The following is a 17502-nucleotide window of genomic DNA, read 5'->3' on the forward strand; positions in this document are numbered from 1 at the left end:
TTGTTGGGATATAAGCCCAGTAGAAACACTGCTGGATCAAAGGGTATGCACAGTTTGATAACTTTTTGAGCATAGCTCCAAATTGCTCTCCAGAATGGCTGGATGTGTTCACAATTCCACCAACAATGTATTAGTGTCCCTGTTTTCCCACATCCCCGAGGAGTTGATTTATTAAGAGACATTTTAAAGAAATGAAATACCAGTGACTAGAAAAAGTCAGAAAGTATTGTTACACAGAAAGCTTATTGAAAAAATATTAGCAACTATTGACCCACATGCATATTTAGAATTTACTAAATATGTATCAAGGGTGTCTAAAATATGAAAACAGAATAGTAAGTCTTTCACAGTTGATATTTTATGACAGATGAGAATTTTAGCCATATGATTGACTAGGAGGTGTAAAGAAAGTAAGATCTGCAAGATTTATTAATGATAACAGTTGTTACCTTGAGCCCTTTCTCTAACAAAATGTGGCCCTTATACATGCTAATAATAGATGTAACTGCAGGAATAATTTTCTTAAGTGACCCATTGATTATCAGTATTAAGTGAGGTATAAAATAGAAATATATGTGTTCATCACTGTTGCTGAGTATGTTTTATGTAGAGACCAAATGCCAAAGCAATTCCTTAAATATGAAGTAGCTCTTGTTTATTCATGGCATGCTGATTACATCAAACCCCAGAGCCTCTATAATGAGGCACGTAGAATATCTGTTGCCCATATTATGACGTTCAATTGGACAGAAAGTTCAGTACACTAATTTATCAGTAGATTTGGACAATGGGCTGGGTTCAGAATTGAATAAAGGGGAGAGCAAGCTGGATTGTATGATTAGAAATTGTGCTTCAGTGTCAACAGCTGGAAATGACTCTGACTAACAATTTATTTTTAAACAGTAGAATTCTCTCAGGAATTCTGTATAGCTATGAATCATGGAATATCTATTTCTTCTAGGATCAAATATAAATTCCTCTGGTCTAGCATTTAAAGCTCTTCACAATACGGCCCTCTTTTAGCATTAGGTATTTCTCTCCTCTGTATACTCTGTGGTCTAATGATTGCTATTCCTTACACATTACACTCCATTTCTCATCTTTTCACCATTTCTGTAATTCCCTTTCACTCATTATATCATCTTTTAAAACCCTGATTTTCCTTGAGGCTCAGATAAATTTTTTTTTTGTCTGAATCCTTTCCTGATCCCTCTTATTGCTAGTATCTTCCTTCCCTAAACTACCTTCACTCTTATATATGCTGAACATAAGTGCATATTATGGAAGAAAAAAATTTGTATTGTGTTTTAGACACAAATCATCTGGAGACAATTAATTCTAAGATCTCAGAGAAAATCAAAAGGGAAAAAATCTATTCTGCCTTTTAAAATCTCTCCAAGTAATTTTCAAATTAAAATGTATAGATTTTAAGAACAAAGACAAATTCCACAACCAAAGTCCAACAAGAAGACGATCTAGGTAATAATTTTAATTCATCAAATAGAAAAAATATTGACTTAATTTTTAGTGCACCCAAATGTCATTTCCCTAAAACCATGCAATCTCTGTAACAACTTGTAAGGATTCTCGTTTCTTCTTGGTCATAGATCAATAGAATGAATTTTATTACTTTGGGTCTGAAAGGATGATTGTAACAAATGCAGAGCAACAATAAGGGCTACAGAAACAAGAGCAGATTTCCTCCTTTATGGATGAAGATTAGATCTGGTTCCCACTGGTCAGTGAAGTACAGAATTATGTTTCTCCTGTCATTGAGATATAAAAGCAGGATTCTCAGGTAGATGAAGATGAAATTAGGCTATTTTACAGACTTGGTAGTCTTTGAGAACAGTCCTTCTCAACATAAGTTTATTATTGAATGAATGTTCAATTTTATTTATTGAATGAATGTTATTCCAGATATCATTCTCAAATATTAGCATATTTTATATATGTTTTCCAATTTTACAGTGTAAGAAATTTGTATATATAGAACATAATACAATCTTATGAGATGAAATTTAAAACATGAAGCAAAAATTATTACCAATTTAATAAAATTAATATAGTTGAATACATCTCTAAATTATCTACACAGAAAAAACATTCCATGCTTGCATCTCTCAGTTTTGTTTTCCTATTCTGGTTGTGTATAGAATAATTATCACTTTAACTTTATAGGTATACTGCTCTTACTCTCCTAACACATATTATCCTCATTTGATTCCCCTCTCTCCAGAAGACTGCTTCCTTTGTAATACCTTTTTTTCTTACTAATCTTTAGTCTCTCCCTATCTACTCCTGTCTTCTTCCCTGTTGCTTATAAATATGCCTTTTTTTTTTTTTTTTTTGGTATATCTGTTACAAGCATAATCACTTTTTCAAATGTTCAAAAATTCAAGAATGTTTTTTATAGTTTTCTTATTGTATTTTTAATTCAACTTCAAGATTAGGCTATCTAATCTAGATTAGATATTATATAATCTAGGCTATCTATCTAATTTAAGCTACTCTTAAGCCTTTTTTTTTTGTTACTAACTGATTAACCCAGAATGATTCTTTCAACTCAGAATTACATTTGTATTTCAGTTTTTCAATTCATAAAACTTTATTTCTTTACCTTATACTTCACTGCTTTCAGATGGTCCAGTTGCTTTGCTAATCTTATGTATTTTTTCCTCCACTGAATCTGTCACTAACAGCACAGTTTTTTTATATATCTCAAATCCATTGTATAACTTTGCTTCAGGGTGATCAGAGATGAAACTTTCAGATTTGCTGACACAATATGCTTGTCTCTGTGTCTGTCTCTTTTTCTCTTTCCCTTTACCCTAATATTTTCAATTTGCTTTTTTGTAACTTACCAACTTTATAGACTATTCTCTTCTTTTTAGTTGACTTTGCTTTTAACAAGTTAGGCAATTAAATTCTGCCAAATCATTTAGAGAATCCCACTAGGGTCTAGCAAATCTTTTTTTCTCCTTCTATAAAAAAATGACCTTAAAATTTTTTTTGGCTATCCTCTCTTAAAGCATATCTTTTCTCAAGCTATTTTTTCCTAAGAGTTAAAGAAGCCTTCTTCAAGTTGGAGAAAAAAGAAAAAGTTATAAAAGGATAATACCTATAGAATCTGCTTCTTAAGCAGCTGAAAACTTCAAAAACAGCTTTGGAACGTTTTCTCTGTTTTGTGGATGCCCTGGAGAAAAAAAGCCTACTTTTGGGGGTTTTTAGGAATTAAATAGCTTTTTGTAGAACAAATAACAACAAACACTCACATAAACAATAAGAATAAGTATTTTATAGTAAACAATCATTCACATATCTTCCCTTCTCTCTGGTCTATTGAGTGGGCTATTATTTTAGATTAAAGGATCCTTCTGAAATACAATTCAATTTATCTAAGAATTTGCAAGTTTCATTTCTGAAGTAATTGAGGTATAAATGCTGGCTTTCTCTGGAACAGTTGTATGTTTACATGCTCTATTCCCTATTCTAAGGTTCTTTTCATTCTTTTTCAAAGTTGGACACCCAAGTCTGACCTAACTTATGTTGAGAAGGACTGTTCTTAAACACTACCAAGTCTGTAAAAGAGCCTAATTTCATCTTTATCCACCTGAGAATCCTGCTTTTATATCTCAATGACAGGAGAAACATAATTCTGTACTTCACTGACCAGTGGGAACCAGATCTAATCTTCATCCATAAAGCAGGAAATCTGCTCTTGTTTCTGTAGCCCTGAAATCTACTCTTGTTTCTGTAGCCCTTATTGTTGCTCTGCATTGTTACAATCATCCTTTCAGACCCAAAGACATTTCTATCTTTAGAGGTCTCATTTCTTATGCTAGAGGACTCCCTGACCTTTTGGTTGGCTACTCGGGTGTGCTGAAGTCAGCTCGTTTTGGCATTGACATGCTATAAATTATAGCTTAATTTATTCTTTTGTTTATGGTCTAGATTCACAGAGATGGAGGAAATATTAATAATGCATGTTAAATTTAAAGATGTTTCAAATGTATTTTTTTTTCAAATAGCCAAGTATTAAACATTTACCAAACACATTTCTGGATATTCTCTTATTAGTAATGGGGAATCTGACCAAACAATAACAACAAAAAAACCCAACTCCCAACCCCACTAATCATTGAAGCTCAATTGAAAATGATTTTAGATTTCCTTTGCCAATAGGATCCTGGCCACAGCCACAACCTGAAGAATTTTGCAGCTGCCTTTATTTTATCTCTGCTGGGTTTTTTTTAGCAGCTTCCCAGTTTTTCTGTGATCTTTCTCATTACTAATTTACTATGTATCAAAATTCAGAATACATCCTATGCACAAGTGAATAGTGTGGGATGCAACAGGTATGATTACAAATAGAAACATGAATATGTCTTAGTGTGTGTGATAAACTTGACCTTTTCTCATTTGGTCTGATTCTGTGAGACTTTATAAAGAATCAGTAAGACTGGGCCACTATCTCTTTAAAAAAAGCCTCAAAGACTTTTTTGTAGAAATTTAAAAGGTTTCTTACCTCCATGTAATTGGCCATGAAATTTTTTCAGCGTAGGGGGGTCCACAGTCATGCTAGTTTTTGTCAATTATAGCATATCTAAGTCCAAAGATAGCATTTAATTATGGAAGAAAAATTCTGTATTTTATATGTTAGGTATAAATCTTCTAGAGACACATTTTTCCATTAACTAATTCAAAGTATCTCTGCTTAGAAAAATGAAAGGAACTTTAAAAATCTCTACAGTGAATGGGGTTCAAGAAAAATGACAAATTTTGTAATCAGTAATAATCTCTCATAGAGATTAAATAAATTGCCCAAAGCCACATAATTCTTAAGTGACAGAGCTGAAATTTGTACCTAGATCAAGGGGCTACTGCATGTGTGCCTCACTTGATTTACAAAACTAAGGACAAGTATGGAACTGTGCAGTCCTTAATTCCTTTGTGTTTCCTGCCCAGTGATGTCTTCATCTCCCAGAAGACACTGGGGAATTAATTTCCATGAATACCCATCACCCACAGCCTTCTGGGAGATATAGAACATAGGAATAGCAAATAATTCCCCAGGCAGCACAGTTAAGCTACATAAATATAAACTAATCAATGTAAGTGTAACCACAAAACAATATTGGAATTTTAAATTCTGTCTCTGAGAAGTATTCTGTAGGAAGGCAGTTTTTTATACATCAGAGCAAACTCAGAAGTTAGACCCATACCCCTAAACATTCCAATTTATATTGATAATCTTTATGGAATGGTTTATATCTGAATTTATCTGAATCTTGGGGGAAGTTGTCAGTCAGTCAATAAACATTTATTAAGCAACTACTATGCCAGATCCTGCTCTAAACTCTGGGGATAAAAAGAAAGACAAAAGGCAGTTATTGTTCTCAAGAAGTTCACAGTCTTACGGGGGAGACAACATGAAAAAAGCAATCTACAAATAAGCTACATACAGCATAAATTGGAAATTTATCAATAGAGCCACTATAAGAGAGATTGAGAAAAATGGAGATGAAATTTTAGCTGGAATTTGAAACAATCCAAAGAGGAAATAGGGATGAGAAAGGAAAACACTCTAGCATAGTAAGGAGCCAGTGAAAAAGGTCCAAAATTGAAAGTTGGACTTTCTTATGTGAAGAACAATAAGGATGTTGGTTGTCATTAGAGCACAAAGGGGAAGGAGAGGAAACGGGCCTAAGGTGTAAGAAGACTAAAGGAGGAGAAGTCCTGGGGCTTTGAATGCCAAATAGATTTTATGTTTGATTCCTGCAATGTTAGGGAGCCACTGGGTTTTATTGAAGGAAGGACTTGACAAGTTGGGAGATTACTTTGGCAACTAAGTGGAGGATGACCCTAGAGTAGGAGAGACTTGTGGCAGCAGAGACTAAACAGCAGGCTGTTAAGATAGTCTGGGCCTGAGGTGACATGTTAGAGGAAAGAAGGGGTATATTGTTAAAAAGATAAAATCGGCAAGTCTTGGTAACAAACTGGATAGAAGAGTAAAGCATGAGATCAAGGTGGCAAGCCTGAGAGACCGAGAGGGTGATGGTGTCTTTGATAATAAGAGAGAAGTCAGAAAGGTAGGAGGGTTTAAGGGAAAATGTAATGAATTCAGTTTTAGACTTGTTGGATTTAAGATTTCTATGTACTATCCAGTTTGTGGTGTCCAACAGACAGTTGGTGATGTGAGATTAGAGGTCAGTAAAAATAGATACTATAGATCTCTATCATCTTTATGCTAACAATTTTCAAATCTGCTTTGAAGTGGAGATACCTGTTTTAGACCGCATTTAGTTTAGTCATAATTTATATTCACGAAGGGATGAATAGATGAAGAAATCAGAAAACACTGAGTGTTTACTGCATACCAATTATTCAGTAAACATTTATTAAGTGCATACATGATTTTAAGCTCTGAGGAGATACAAAGAAAGATAAGAGACCTTTCTTGCCCTCAAGTGGCTCACAATGGAGCATGAGAAGACAATAAATCAAAAAGAAGCTGAAAAGAGGGAAGATACCCAGCTGTAGGAATGATGAAGTCTGGAGAAAACCACTCAGGTGGAAAATGAAGAGTTAGCCTGGGTACCTTCCTTAACTGGAGAATATGAGAGAGTTTTCTACTTTTCATTTTCCACCCTTTCCAGTGAGAGGGAGGGGTTACTGATGAGCTATGAATTCTAAAGGTGATGTAATCTTGCAGGATGATGGAGTTCTTGGAGGGTGTAATGAAGCACAGAGTAGCCATTTTGTAAAATAGTGCTTCCATTTCTGTGTCCCATGATTATCTCACAAGATCATAGAATTTAGAGCTACAAAGCAATCTTAAAATACTATACAAATGAAACTGAAATACAGTGAAGTGAGATGAATGTTTAAGCTTTAAGGGATTATCTCATAATTCTAGAATTTTGGGATATGGTGAAAAATTTGATATTTAATAAATACATACCAGTATATACAAAAGTATATTCACAATACACTTATATATAATATGTCTATATACATATAACAATTTCTTACAGTTTTGCCCTACAGATCATATATACATGATATATATGTATATATATAAAATTTAAAATTATAAAATGATCATACTATCAAATTATTTTTGATAGCTCGCTCATATTTAATATGCTTAATTTGGGTTAAATTTGCCTAATTCATTGATTTCTTAGGGTATTTTAATGCAAAAATAAATTCACTAGAGTAAAGGATTTAACTTCAAAGGACAGGCTTAGAAGATTGCCTGTGAGTGGAAATCCCTTTAGAAATCCTTCAGACCATATTAACTTATCATCTTAAAGCAGATGATTTCTCTGTCATTACTGTGAGTAAATGGTTTAAAAATGTCAGAAGGGCCTGGATGTTATATTAGTAGCCCTACTAAGGTGCCAATTTTATATAATCTAAACCAGAAAGATATGAATAGTTTTTCTCTGCAGTTGAACTAATTACCAGTAATATTGAGGTTTCAATAGCCAAGTTAGTCATGTCTATTGCTTTTTAAAATTTAGCATTAATTTTTTAAAAAGTTGAGTTCCAAATTTACTATTTTCCTTCTGCTCTGTTCCTTTAAAAAAAGCAAATTGATAGCAATTATATTTCTAAAGTCATGAAAAAACATATCTGCATATTAACAATCTTGCAAAAAAAAGAGCAAATAAAAATAAGTAAAAGTGTTCTTCATTCTGTTCATCAGTTCTCTCTCTGGAGGTAGATTAGTTTTTCATCATGGTCCTTTAGGATTATTTTAGATTATTGTATTGATTGTATTGCTGTGTCTTTTACATCATTAGCAACATTGCTCTTATTGTGTATCTTGTTCTCTTGGTTCTGCTCACTTTACTTTGCATCAGTTCATATAAGTCTTTCCAGGTTTTTCTGAAATCACCCCCCTCCTCATTTCTTATTGCACAATTGTATTTTATCACATTCCTGTACCACAACTTGTTTTGTCATTCCCTGATTGATGGACATCCCCTTAATTTCCTATTCTTTCCATCACAAAAAATGGTACTATAAACATTTTTGTATAAATACATCATTTTCCCTTTTTTTTGATTTCTTTGGGATACAGATCTAGTATTGATATTAATGAGTCAAAGAGTATGCCTAGTTTTATTGCCCTTTAGGCAGAGTTCCAAATTGTTCTCCAGAATGTTTGAACAAATTCTCAAGTCCATCAAGGATGCATTATTGTACCTATTTTTTCATATCTCTTTCAGCATTTGTCATTTTCTTTTTCTGTCATGTTTGCTAATCTGAGAGGTAATGCCTCAGCATAGCTTTACTTTACATTTCTATAATTTACATAATCTATAGTAATATATTCTATATTAGAGCATTTTTTCATGTAATGAGTAATAATTTTATTTTCTTCATCTGAAAATTGCTTATTTATATCTTTTGACCACTTACCAGTTGTGGAGCATGGATTCTATTTTTATAAATTTGCTTCAGATCCCTCTATGTTTGAAAAATAAGTCCTTTTTCAGAGAAATTCGATATACTTTTTTGTGGTGTTCTCTTCTTTTGTATAACATAATGGTTCTCTGTGAGCAGGTTTCTTGGGGAGGTTTTCTGGAGGCAGCCTTAATTTCAGTTCCGTGTAATAATCACCTCAAATGCAGCCAGGAGTTAAAATCCAGTCTTTTATTGCTTCAGCCCCTAGTTCCTTCTGAATGTCTCCAGCCAGCACAAAGGTGGAATATGAAATGAATCTGTCTCTGCCTCCAAAAGTGGACTTCTGTCCCTGGTCCTGAGAGCTTCTTGCTTATATGCTGTACACTGAGTACATTTCAATCATTATACACTGGGAAACCATTATTTGTTGTAGGATTAAATCAATTCTAAGCTAGATTTAAACATTGTCTCCAAAATTCCACCTTGTTTCAAGTTCTGGCCCATAACATCTCCTTGTAGGATCAGATCAATCATACTGAACCATGCTAAATTAAATAATTATTGTCTCTATCAATTCTAATGACTTAACATTTTGTAAGGATTCCAACACTTTTTTTTTATTCCTGTTTCCTGATTTCCTTTGAATTTTCACTGCATTGGTTTTGTTTGAGCAAAAACTTAAATTTCATGTAATTAAAATTATCTATATTACTTCCTGTTATTCTATTTCTTGTTTGGTCAAAATTTATATATATTGCTAATAAACATGTATGCTCATTTGGTTCTAGAATTTATAAAAATGTATAATTGAAATTGACATTTTTATATTACTTAGTCTTGTTTAAATAGGAAGTACAATCTGAAGATAAATTTAACTGGAAATGTTTTGCATCTTTTGATTAGCATCTTTGCTTTTTCTATAGAACATATATGATATGTAATTTAGCACTTAAAATGTACCTTAGGATCAAAAATTTCTTAAAGTTATCCTTCCTGTCTGTTTTTAAATTAAAAGAATCAAATATATTTTGAATAATCAATCAGTATTCATAGCCTAAATGAATATCACTAGTTTTTATTTATAATTGACTCTTAAATAAAATATATTATTTAAGAAATTTTAGTGCATTCATTAGTAAGCAAAGTACCATTTAAACTGATAACATTTTAATATAGCAAGGTAAACTGATGTTTCTTTTTTATCTCTTTTTTCCTAATAGGTGTCTGCTTCAGAATGGTAAGTCAATGTACAGTTCATTTACCTTTTCCTCTTTGTAAAAATACTAATGTTCTGGTGACAGGAACATTATAGTCTCCTATTAGTGTTCAAAGTCAGAGAGTTTTACCACGTTTCATTGACAATCTATAGTATTTAACCTTGTTAATATTTTACTTTGTGTCTGGACTATTCTCATTATACATAAGTGCAGAATATTTAAGTTAAAATAGTCTCTTAAAAATAATTTTCTCCTCAAAATTTTGCTGTGATTTAGAATATTAAAATATTCTCAACAGTAACAAATATTACAAGTTTTTTTTTCCGAGGTGTGAATTTTTTTTGTGTGGGCTGATTTTCTTTTAAAAATTAAAGTTTTAAATATCAAACATAAATTGTGGCTTTTTTCACTTTGATTAGAGAAGCAATGGAAATAATACAAGATGACTGAGGAAAGAAATAAACTCTTTGAACAAAGACATGAATCTTTAAAACCAAGAATGATGTTTTATGGGACAGGGATTTTTGTATTTTCTGGAATTGAATTATAGCATTTAATTATTTGAGTCACATACTTTCAAAAAGTCCTTTATGCATATATATTTCATATAAGACATATATATGTGTATACATATGTACATACATACATATACTTCAGATATACACATAACACAATATTATATGTATATATATACATATACATATGAATCTTAATTTTTTTCTTTTCAAATTAAAAGACCATCAAGTATGAACATTTTTATAGACAAATAATATTGAAAAAAGGATTGTACAAGAAAATGAGTATTATATAAAGCTTTTTAAAAAGTACATATTAAATTTAATAAGTTAGCACCAATACTGTCCTGCTTTTCCGTGTCCTCTTCTAAAATTCTCTTCTGTATATTTTTAAACCACTGTGACTCTATGTCATCTCTCAAACATAAGTATCCATTAAGTATAGTCAAATAAACTAATTCTTCATTCCTTATCCTAGGTTTTCCAATCTCTCTTTAAAAAAAATTTTTTTTACCATTCTCCCATGTTAAATATCTTTACATTGAAATCACTGATTATCAAAATATATAATGATTTTATTTGGAGGGTTTAAAATTTCTCTTCTCTGACCTTCTGCACCTAATGTTTGGTTCATAGCTTATAGCAATTTTCATGGTAATCTTTTTGCATATATTTAATTGAATGCTTCAATATGAATTTACCAAGTATCCTACAAAATAATAATTTTTGTTGTCTTTGAAGTACAGTAAAACAAATTTACTATCTTTTATATTCCTAAGGGACATTTGTAAACCATCTTTCCATTTATCTGTTGTTTCCTTCTTTCTTCCAATTTCTAATTTTATGAACTTCTAATGATGTCAAGATTGAGTAACAATTCATTGTGCATTCATTGTTCATTCTTGTCAGTTACATTTGACTCTTCATAATCCCATTTAGGGTTTTCCTGGCAGAGATACTGGCATGGTTTGCCATTTTCCTTTTTTTACAGCCCATTTTACAGATGAGGAAACTGAGGCAAACATGGTTAAAGTGAGCTAGTAATGTCCAAGGCCAGATTTTGACTCATAAAGATTAATTTTCCTGATTCCAGGCCTTACATTCTATCCACTATACTAGCAGCCTCATGTCTATTCGTTGGTCATTTATATTTAGAATATTATCAGCCCAGTCAACCTAATTTTATTATGAATTAGTCCACATATCACTGTTTTTTCCACAAGAATATCACAAGGGACTTTGCCAACTGCATTGTTAAAATCTAAATAAATTTACATTTCTAACTGGAGAGATTACAAATGTTCCTTTTGTAACTGGGAATTTTTTAAAAATTCTACTTTCATATTAGATTAAAATCTAACATTCCCTTTGTTCTATCTTTTTGAGATAGAGAACAGTTGGTTGTTATTTTCATAGAACTAAATATAGTAATTTTTCATTCTTTTCTGATGGCTGAATAATTAACTTATTGTCACAGCTACTATTTTCCAGCACATATTGTAAATTTAAATGGTAAAAATATGGGATAGTCTTAAAGCTCAGATATTCTTTTTTTTTCCTGCACATAACCATTTTGTAGCTTTCTCTAGTTAAAAAAGCAGTGAACTTTTCCCCCATTTAAATACCAGAAGATATTCCAATGTTTTCATAAAATTATAGATATTTTTAAAATTAGGTTTTAATAGAGGAAAAAAAAGGTATTAGATATACCCTATTGAAATCAACCTTTATCTGACTTGTCTTGACGTATAATTGATTTCTACTTAAACTTAATTTGGGGGGAAATGCCATTTACCTCCTTTTTTGCTGTACAAAATGAATCGGACTCTGAAATATTGTACAATTAGCCTGTGAAGGAAATAAAAAATGCAGGTGGGCAAAAATATAGGAATTGGGAATTCAATATAATGGTTTTTAGTCATCTCCCAGAATTCTTTTCCTGGGCGTAGCTGGTTCAGTTCATTACTGCTCCATTGGAAATGATTTGGTTCATTTCATTGCTGAGGATGGCCAGGTCCATCAGAATTGGTCATCATATAGTATTGTTGTTGAAGTATATAATGATCTCTTGGCCCTGCTCGTTTCACTCAGCATCAGTTTGAGTCTCTCCAGGCCTTTCTGAAATCATCCTGCTGGTCACTTCTTATAGAACAATAATATTCCATAATATTCATATGCCACAGTTTATTCAGCCATTCTCCAATTGATGGGCATCTACTCAGTTTCCAGTTTCTGGCCACTCCAAAGAGGGCTGACATAAACATTCTTGCACATATAGGTCCCTTTCCCTTCTTTATGATCTCTTTGGGATATAAGCCCAGTAGTAACACTGCTGGATCAAAGGGTATGCACAGTTTGGTTCTAGATTTTTGGAGTCATCCATTTCACTTAGGTTATCAAATTTATCAGCATAAACTTGGGTAAAGTAACTCCTTATTATTGCTCTAATTTCTTCTTCATTGGTGGAAAGTCCTCCCTTTTCATTTTTAAGACTAACAATTTGATTTTCTTTTTCTAATCAGATTTACCAAAGGTTTCTCTATTTTATTGGTTTTTTCATAAAACCAACTCTTAGTTTTATTTATTAATTCAATAGTTTTTTTTTACTTTCAATATTATTAATTTGTCCTTTTAATTTTAGAATTTCAAGTTTAGTGTTTGGTTGGGGGTTTTTAATTTGGTCTTTTTCTAGCTTTTTAAGTTGCAAGTCCAATTCATTGATCTTCTCTTTCTCTATTTTATTCAAGTAATCCTTTAAAGATATAAAATTTCCTCTTACTACTAATTTGGCTGCATCCCACAAATTTTGGTATGATTGTCTCATTATTGTCATTATCTTGAGTGAAATGATTAATTGTGTCTATAATTTGCTGTTTCACCCAATCATTCTTTAAGATGAGATTATTTAGTTTCCAATTACTTTTTGGTCTTTTTTGTTGTTGTTGAATGTAGTTTTTATTGCATCGTGATCTGAAAAGAAAGCATTTACTATTTCTGCCTTCCTGCATTTAATTTTGAAGTCTTTATGTCCTAATAAATGGTCAATTTTTGTATAGGTTCCATGAATTGCTGAGAAGAAAGTATACTCTTTTCTGTCACCATTCAGTTTTCTCCAAATATCTATCATATCTAATTTTTCTAATATTCTATTTACCGCTTTAATTTCTATCTTATTTCTATCTTATCTTGTTTTCTGGTTTGATTTATCTAATTCTGAGAGTGCAAGATTGAGATCTCTCACTGTTATAGTTTTGCTGTCTATTTCTTCTTGCAACTCTCTTAACTTCTCCTTTAGGAAGTTAGATGCTATACCACTTGGTGCATATATGTTTAATATTGATATTGCTTCATTGTCTATAGTACCCTTTAGCAAGATATAGTTTTCTTCCTTATCTCTTTTGACTAGATCAGTTTTTGCTTTTGCTTGATCTGAGATAAGGATGGCTATTCCTGCTTTTTGACTTAACCTGAAGCATAATAGGTTCTGCTCCAGCCTTTTACCTTTACTCTATATGTATCTCCCTGCTTTAAATGTGTTTCCTGTAAACAACATATTGTAGGCTTCTGACTTTTGACCCAATCTGCTATCTGCCTCTGCTTTATGGGAGAATTCATCCCATTCACATTTACGGTTAAAATGACTTAATTCTATAGTTCCTGCCATCTTATTATCCCCAGACTATGCTTTTCTTTTTCTTGCCCCCCCCCTTACCCCATTTCCCAGTTTTAAACTTATGGGCCCCACTTGCGTCACACAGCTTTCTCTCTTTAGTATCCCTCCCTCCCCCTTTGAATCCCTTCCCATTTCTTGTACCCTTCCCTTATTACTCTTTTCCTTTTCCCTTTTCCTCTCCCACTTTTTAATGATGTGAGAGAAGATTCTCTGTAAAACAAATATGTCAATTATTTTCTCTTTCAGCCAACTCTGATGAGAGTAAGATTCACACAATGTTCCTTCCCCTCTCTGAGTTCCCTCAGATATGATAGGTTTCCTTTGCCTCTTTGTGGGATGTAGTTTCCCTCTTTTTATCTCCCCTTTTCCCTTTTTCTGACACTATCCCCTTTCCATTTCTACTTCCCTTTTTTATGTTATATCAGTAAAATCAAATTATACATGTGGTCTTTATGTATATCCACAATAGAAATACAGTTCTCAAGAGTTCCTTTTACTTTTTTCTGCTTCTCTTGAGTCCTGTGGTTGGAGATCAAATTTTTTGTTTAGACCTGTTTTTTTCCTTAGAAACAAATGGAATTCATCTGTTTCATTAAATGTCCATCTTCTTCTATGGAAGAAAATGCTTAGCTTAGCTGGGTAGTTTATTCTTGGCTGCATTCCAAGTTCTTTTGCCTTTCGGAATATCAAATTCCAGGCCCTTCAATCCTTTAATGTGAAGGAAGCCAGCTCTTGAGTGATCCTTATTGTGGCACCTCGGTATTTGAATTGTTTTCTCCTGGCTGCTTGTAATATTTTTTTCCTTAGGCTGATAGTTCTGAAATTTGGCCACAATATTCCTTGGAGTTTTTATTTTAGGGTCTTTTTCAGAAGGTGTTTAATGAATTCTTTCAATGCCTATTTTACCTTTTGATTCTATTACATCTGGGCAGTTCTCTTTGATGATTTCCTGTAAAATAATATCTAGGCTCTTTTTTTCATCATAGTTTTCGGGAAGTCCAATAATCCTCAGATTATCTCTCTTAGATCTATTTTCTAGATCTGTTATTTTTCCAAGTAGATATTTAACTTTTTTTTTTCTAATTTTTCATTTTTTTTTTGGTTTTGCTTGATGGATTCTTGATGACTCAATGAATCATTCATTTCTATTTGTTCAGTTCTGATTTTTAATGAGTTATTTTCTTCATTAGCTTTTTAAACTTCTTTTTGTATATATCCAATTGAGTTTTTAAATGAGTAGTTTTGCTCTAGAGAATTTTTTTCCATTTCACTAATTTTTTTTTTTAGTGAGTTATTTTCTTTTTCCAATTCACAAATCCTACTTTCTTGGGAATTCTTTATCTTTTCCAGTTCACAGATCCTACTTTTCTGGGATTTCTTTACCTTTTCCAATTCACATTTCAGGAAGTTGTTACTCTCTTGCATAGCTTCTCTTTCCTTTCCCCATTTTTCTTCTAACTCTCTTTTAAGATTTTTAATATTCTCTTCTAGGAGAGATTTGTGCAATGGGAATCAGGTTACATCCTCCTTTGTGGTTTTGTTTGGAGACTGTTTGCTATTAGTCTCCTTGGGGTTGAAAGTTGCTCTCTTTTTGTATAGAAACTATTGATTGTCCTTTTGATTTTTTTCTCATTTTTTAAAAAGGGTCTTTAGGGTCTGCCTTCAGAGCAAGGATGTTACCAGCTTCCTCTGAAGAACAAGGATAGATGTATGGACAGTAGCTGTCTTACAAATGGGCTGCAAAGAGTGGCCAAGGTACGGGAGTGCTCTGAAGTGACTTAGACCTAGGTAACACAGGGCCAAGCTGTGGAAGTGCCCAGTGAAGAACCCCTCTGTGGGGATTAGCAACTGCCCTGGAGCTAGTGGCTGAGCAGTGAAAGTGTCACTACCCCAAGCCAAAGCCTGCTGTGGGTCTGTGGGTATTAGCAGTTGTCCAGCGTATAGCTCAGCAAGGACCAGAAGTGTCTCTGCCCAGGGAAGCACAGTCAAGATGTGGAAGTTCTATTGCCCCAGGCTGAGCCCCCCACTGTACAGATTGGAGGCTGTCCTGGGCTGCACCTGTGCAGATTTGTGACTGCCCTGGCCAGTGCTGCAGAATGCAGCTGCACAGCTGTGCTGTGGTCTGAGCTGAATCACTTCCGGTTTTGGGTGGTTATAGCCAGACCTTGTTAGGTTCTGGCACTTTTTAGAGTATCCTCTACCTTTGGCTTTAATTTCTTTGCTGGTCTACTTCCTTGTAATCAAGGCAGAGCAGTTAGCCTATGGCAGAGTCATCTCTATAACTTTTCTAACCACAGAGGCCACCCCCACCCCTGATCCACTCCAGACCTTAACCTCTGGTTCTATCTCTGCTTGTGCTGATCTGCTCTGGCCATTCAGGACAAACCTTTTCTGGTAACTTTCCAGATTATCTTCAGCTGGTAAATTGTACTCCTAGTTTTTGTGAATTTTACCAGTCAAGTGCTATTTTTGAGACTGAATTTAATAATTGTTGAGGTTGTGAGGGTATTAGAGGAGTTTAGAAAGTCATGTGTGCCTTCTCTACCATCTTGGCTCCCCAAAGTTGTTCTTAAAACAATCTTTCTGTTACTGTATACAGTGTTCTCTTAGTTCTGCTCATTTTGCTCCTCATATTAGCTTGCGTCTTATCTATTATTCCTTTTTTTTTTTTTTTTTTTTTTTTTTTGGTCTGTAGACAGAGCTTGCTTATATAGTTCCATTGTGTTCTTTCTTGACACCCTGATAACTCTCTTACAACTAGGCAGAATAAGAAGGCTATATTAAATTGCACATCTGAGAGGCATTGAGCTGCAGGTGAAGTCAGGAAAACTGGTTCAGATTCTGCTTCAGAATTTGAATTAGGGATTTTAGTTATTGTGTGACCCTGAGGAAAGTCATCTTACTTTTCTGGGCCTTAGTTTTCTCATCTGTAAAGAACAGGTTTGTACTCAATGACCTCTAAGATCCCTTCCAGTTTATATTTAGAATATTTGCTAGAGAACTTTTGTTGGTTTGTATTTATTAGGAATGTTAAAGAGTTATCATTATAAATGTTATTAGTATGTTAGGAATGTTATGAAAGTAATGCTTTCTTTTACCTTGAAAGTAGAACAAAATGTTTTTCAGAAGTTCAATTTCTGCCTTCCCTCCATACAAATTAAAATTATACTCCAAAGCCAGTAATTAAGATGAAGGATAACAGAACACAATGATCAACTGTTCTATTTTATCAATTATCACATGTCCCTAGTCTCTCCCATCTTCCATACATATCATACAAAGTTGCCAGATTGAATTTGACCCTATCAATCCTCTAGAAGAAAATCTTGAGCAGGCAGAAAAGCAGATTGTCTAGTATGCCTTTTATTCAAGTCCAGAAACAACAAGAAAATGTTAGAATAGCATATTAGAATGGCAAAGCCTGAATCCCACTAAACCACTGAAACAATAGTTGATAACATTTAAAATATTTATTTTCCTGCCTTGACAGGCAATATATACTGAACAGTAACTTTCTTTGATTGAGGTTCTAATAAAGGATCTTGTAGTATCTACAAATTTTCTTTCTGAAGGTGAAGGATCATTATCTGGTATGTAAGAATCACTTATAATATAAAACTGGATATGAATTTATTATTTAAATAACATGGAAGCTAATTTTTATGAAAATTACTAATTA

At 33.0% G+C, this 17502-nt stretch overlaps 1 protein-coding gene across 4 annotated transcripts in view; it reads left to right on the plus strand.

Moving 5' to 3' along the window:
* Positions 1–17502, plus strand: part of ACYP2 (acylphosphatase 2) — a 195925-nt gene that overhangs the window by 18922 nt on the left and 159501 nt on the right. For all 4 annotated transcript variants that reach the window (XM_003758277.4, XM_023494964.2, XM_031950473.1 and 1 more), the window contains exon 2: positions 9639–9655. In XM_003758277.4, coding sequence (XP_003758325.3) covers positions 9639–9655 — 17 coding nt within the window. The remainder of the gene's footprint in view (positions 1–9638; positions 9656–17502) is intronic.

Source organism: Sarcophilus harrisii, chromosome 2 (assembly GCF_902635505.1).
Source record: "Sarcophilus harrisii chromosome 2, mSarHar1.11, whole genome shotgun sequence".
In the NCBI taxonomy this organism is placed as follows: Eukaryota; Metazoa; Chordata; class Mammalia; order Dasyuromorphia; family Dasyuridae; genus Sarcophilus; species Sarcophilus harrisii.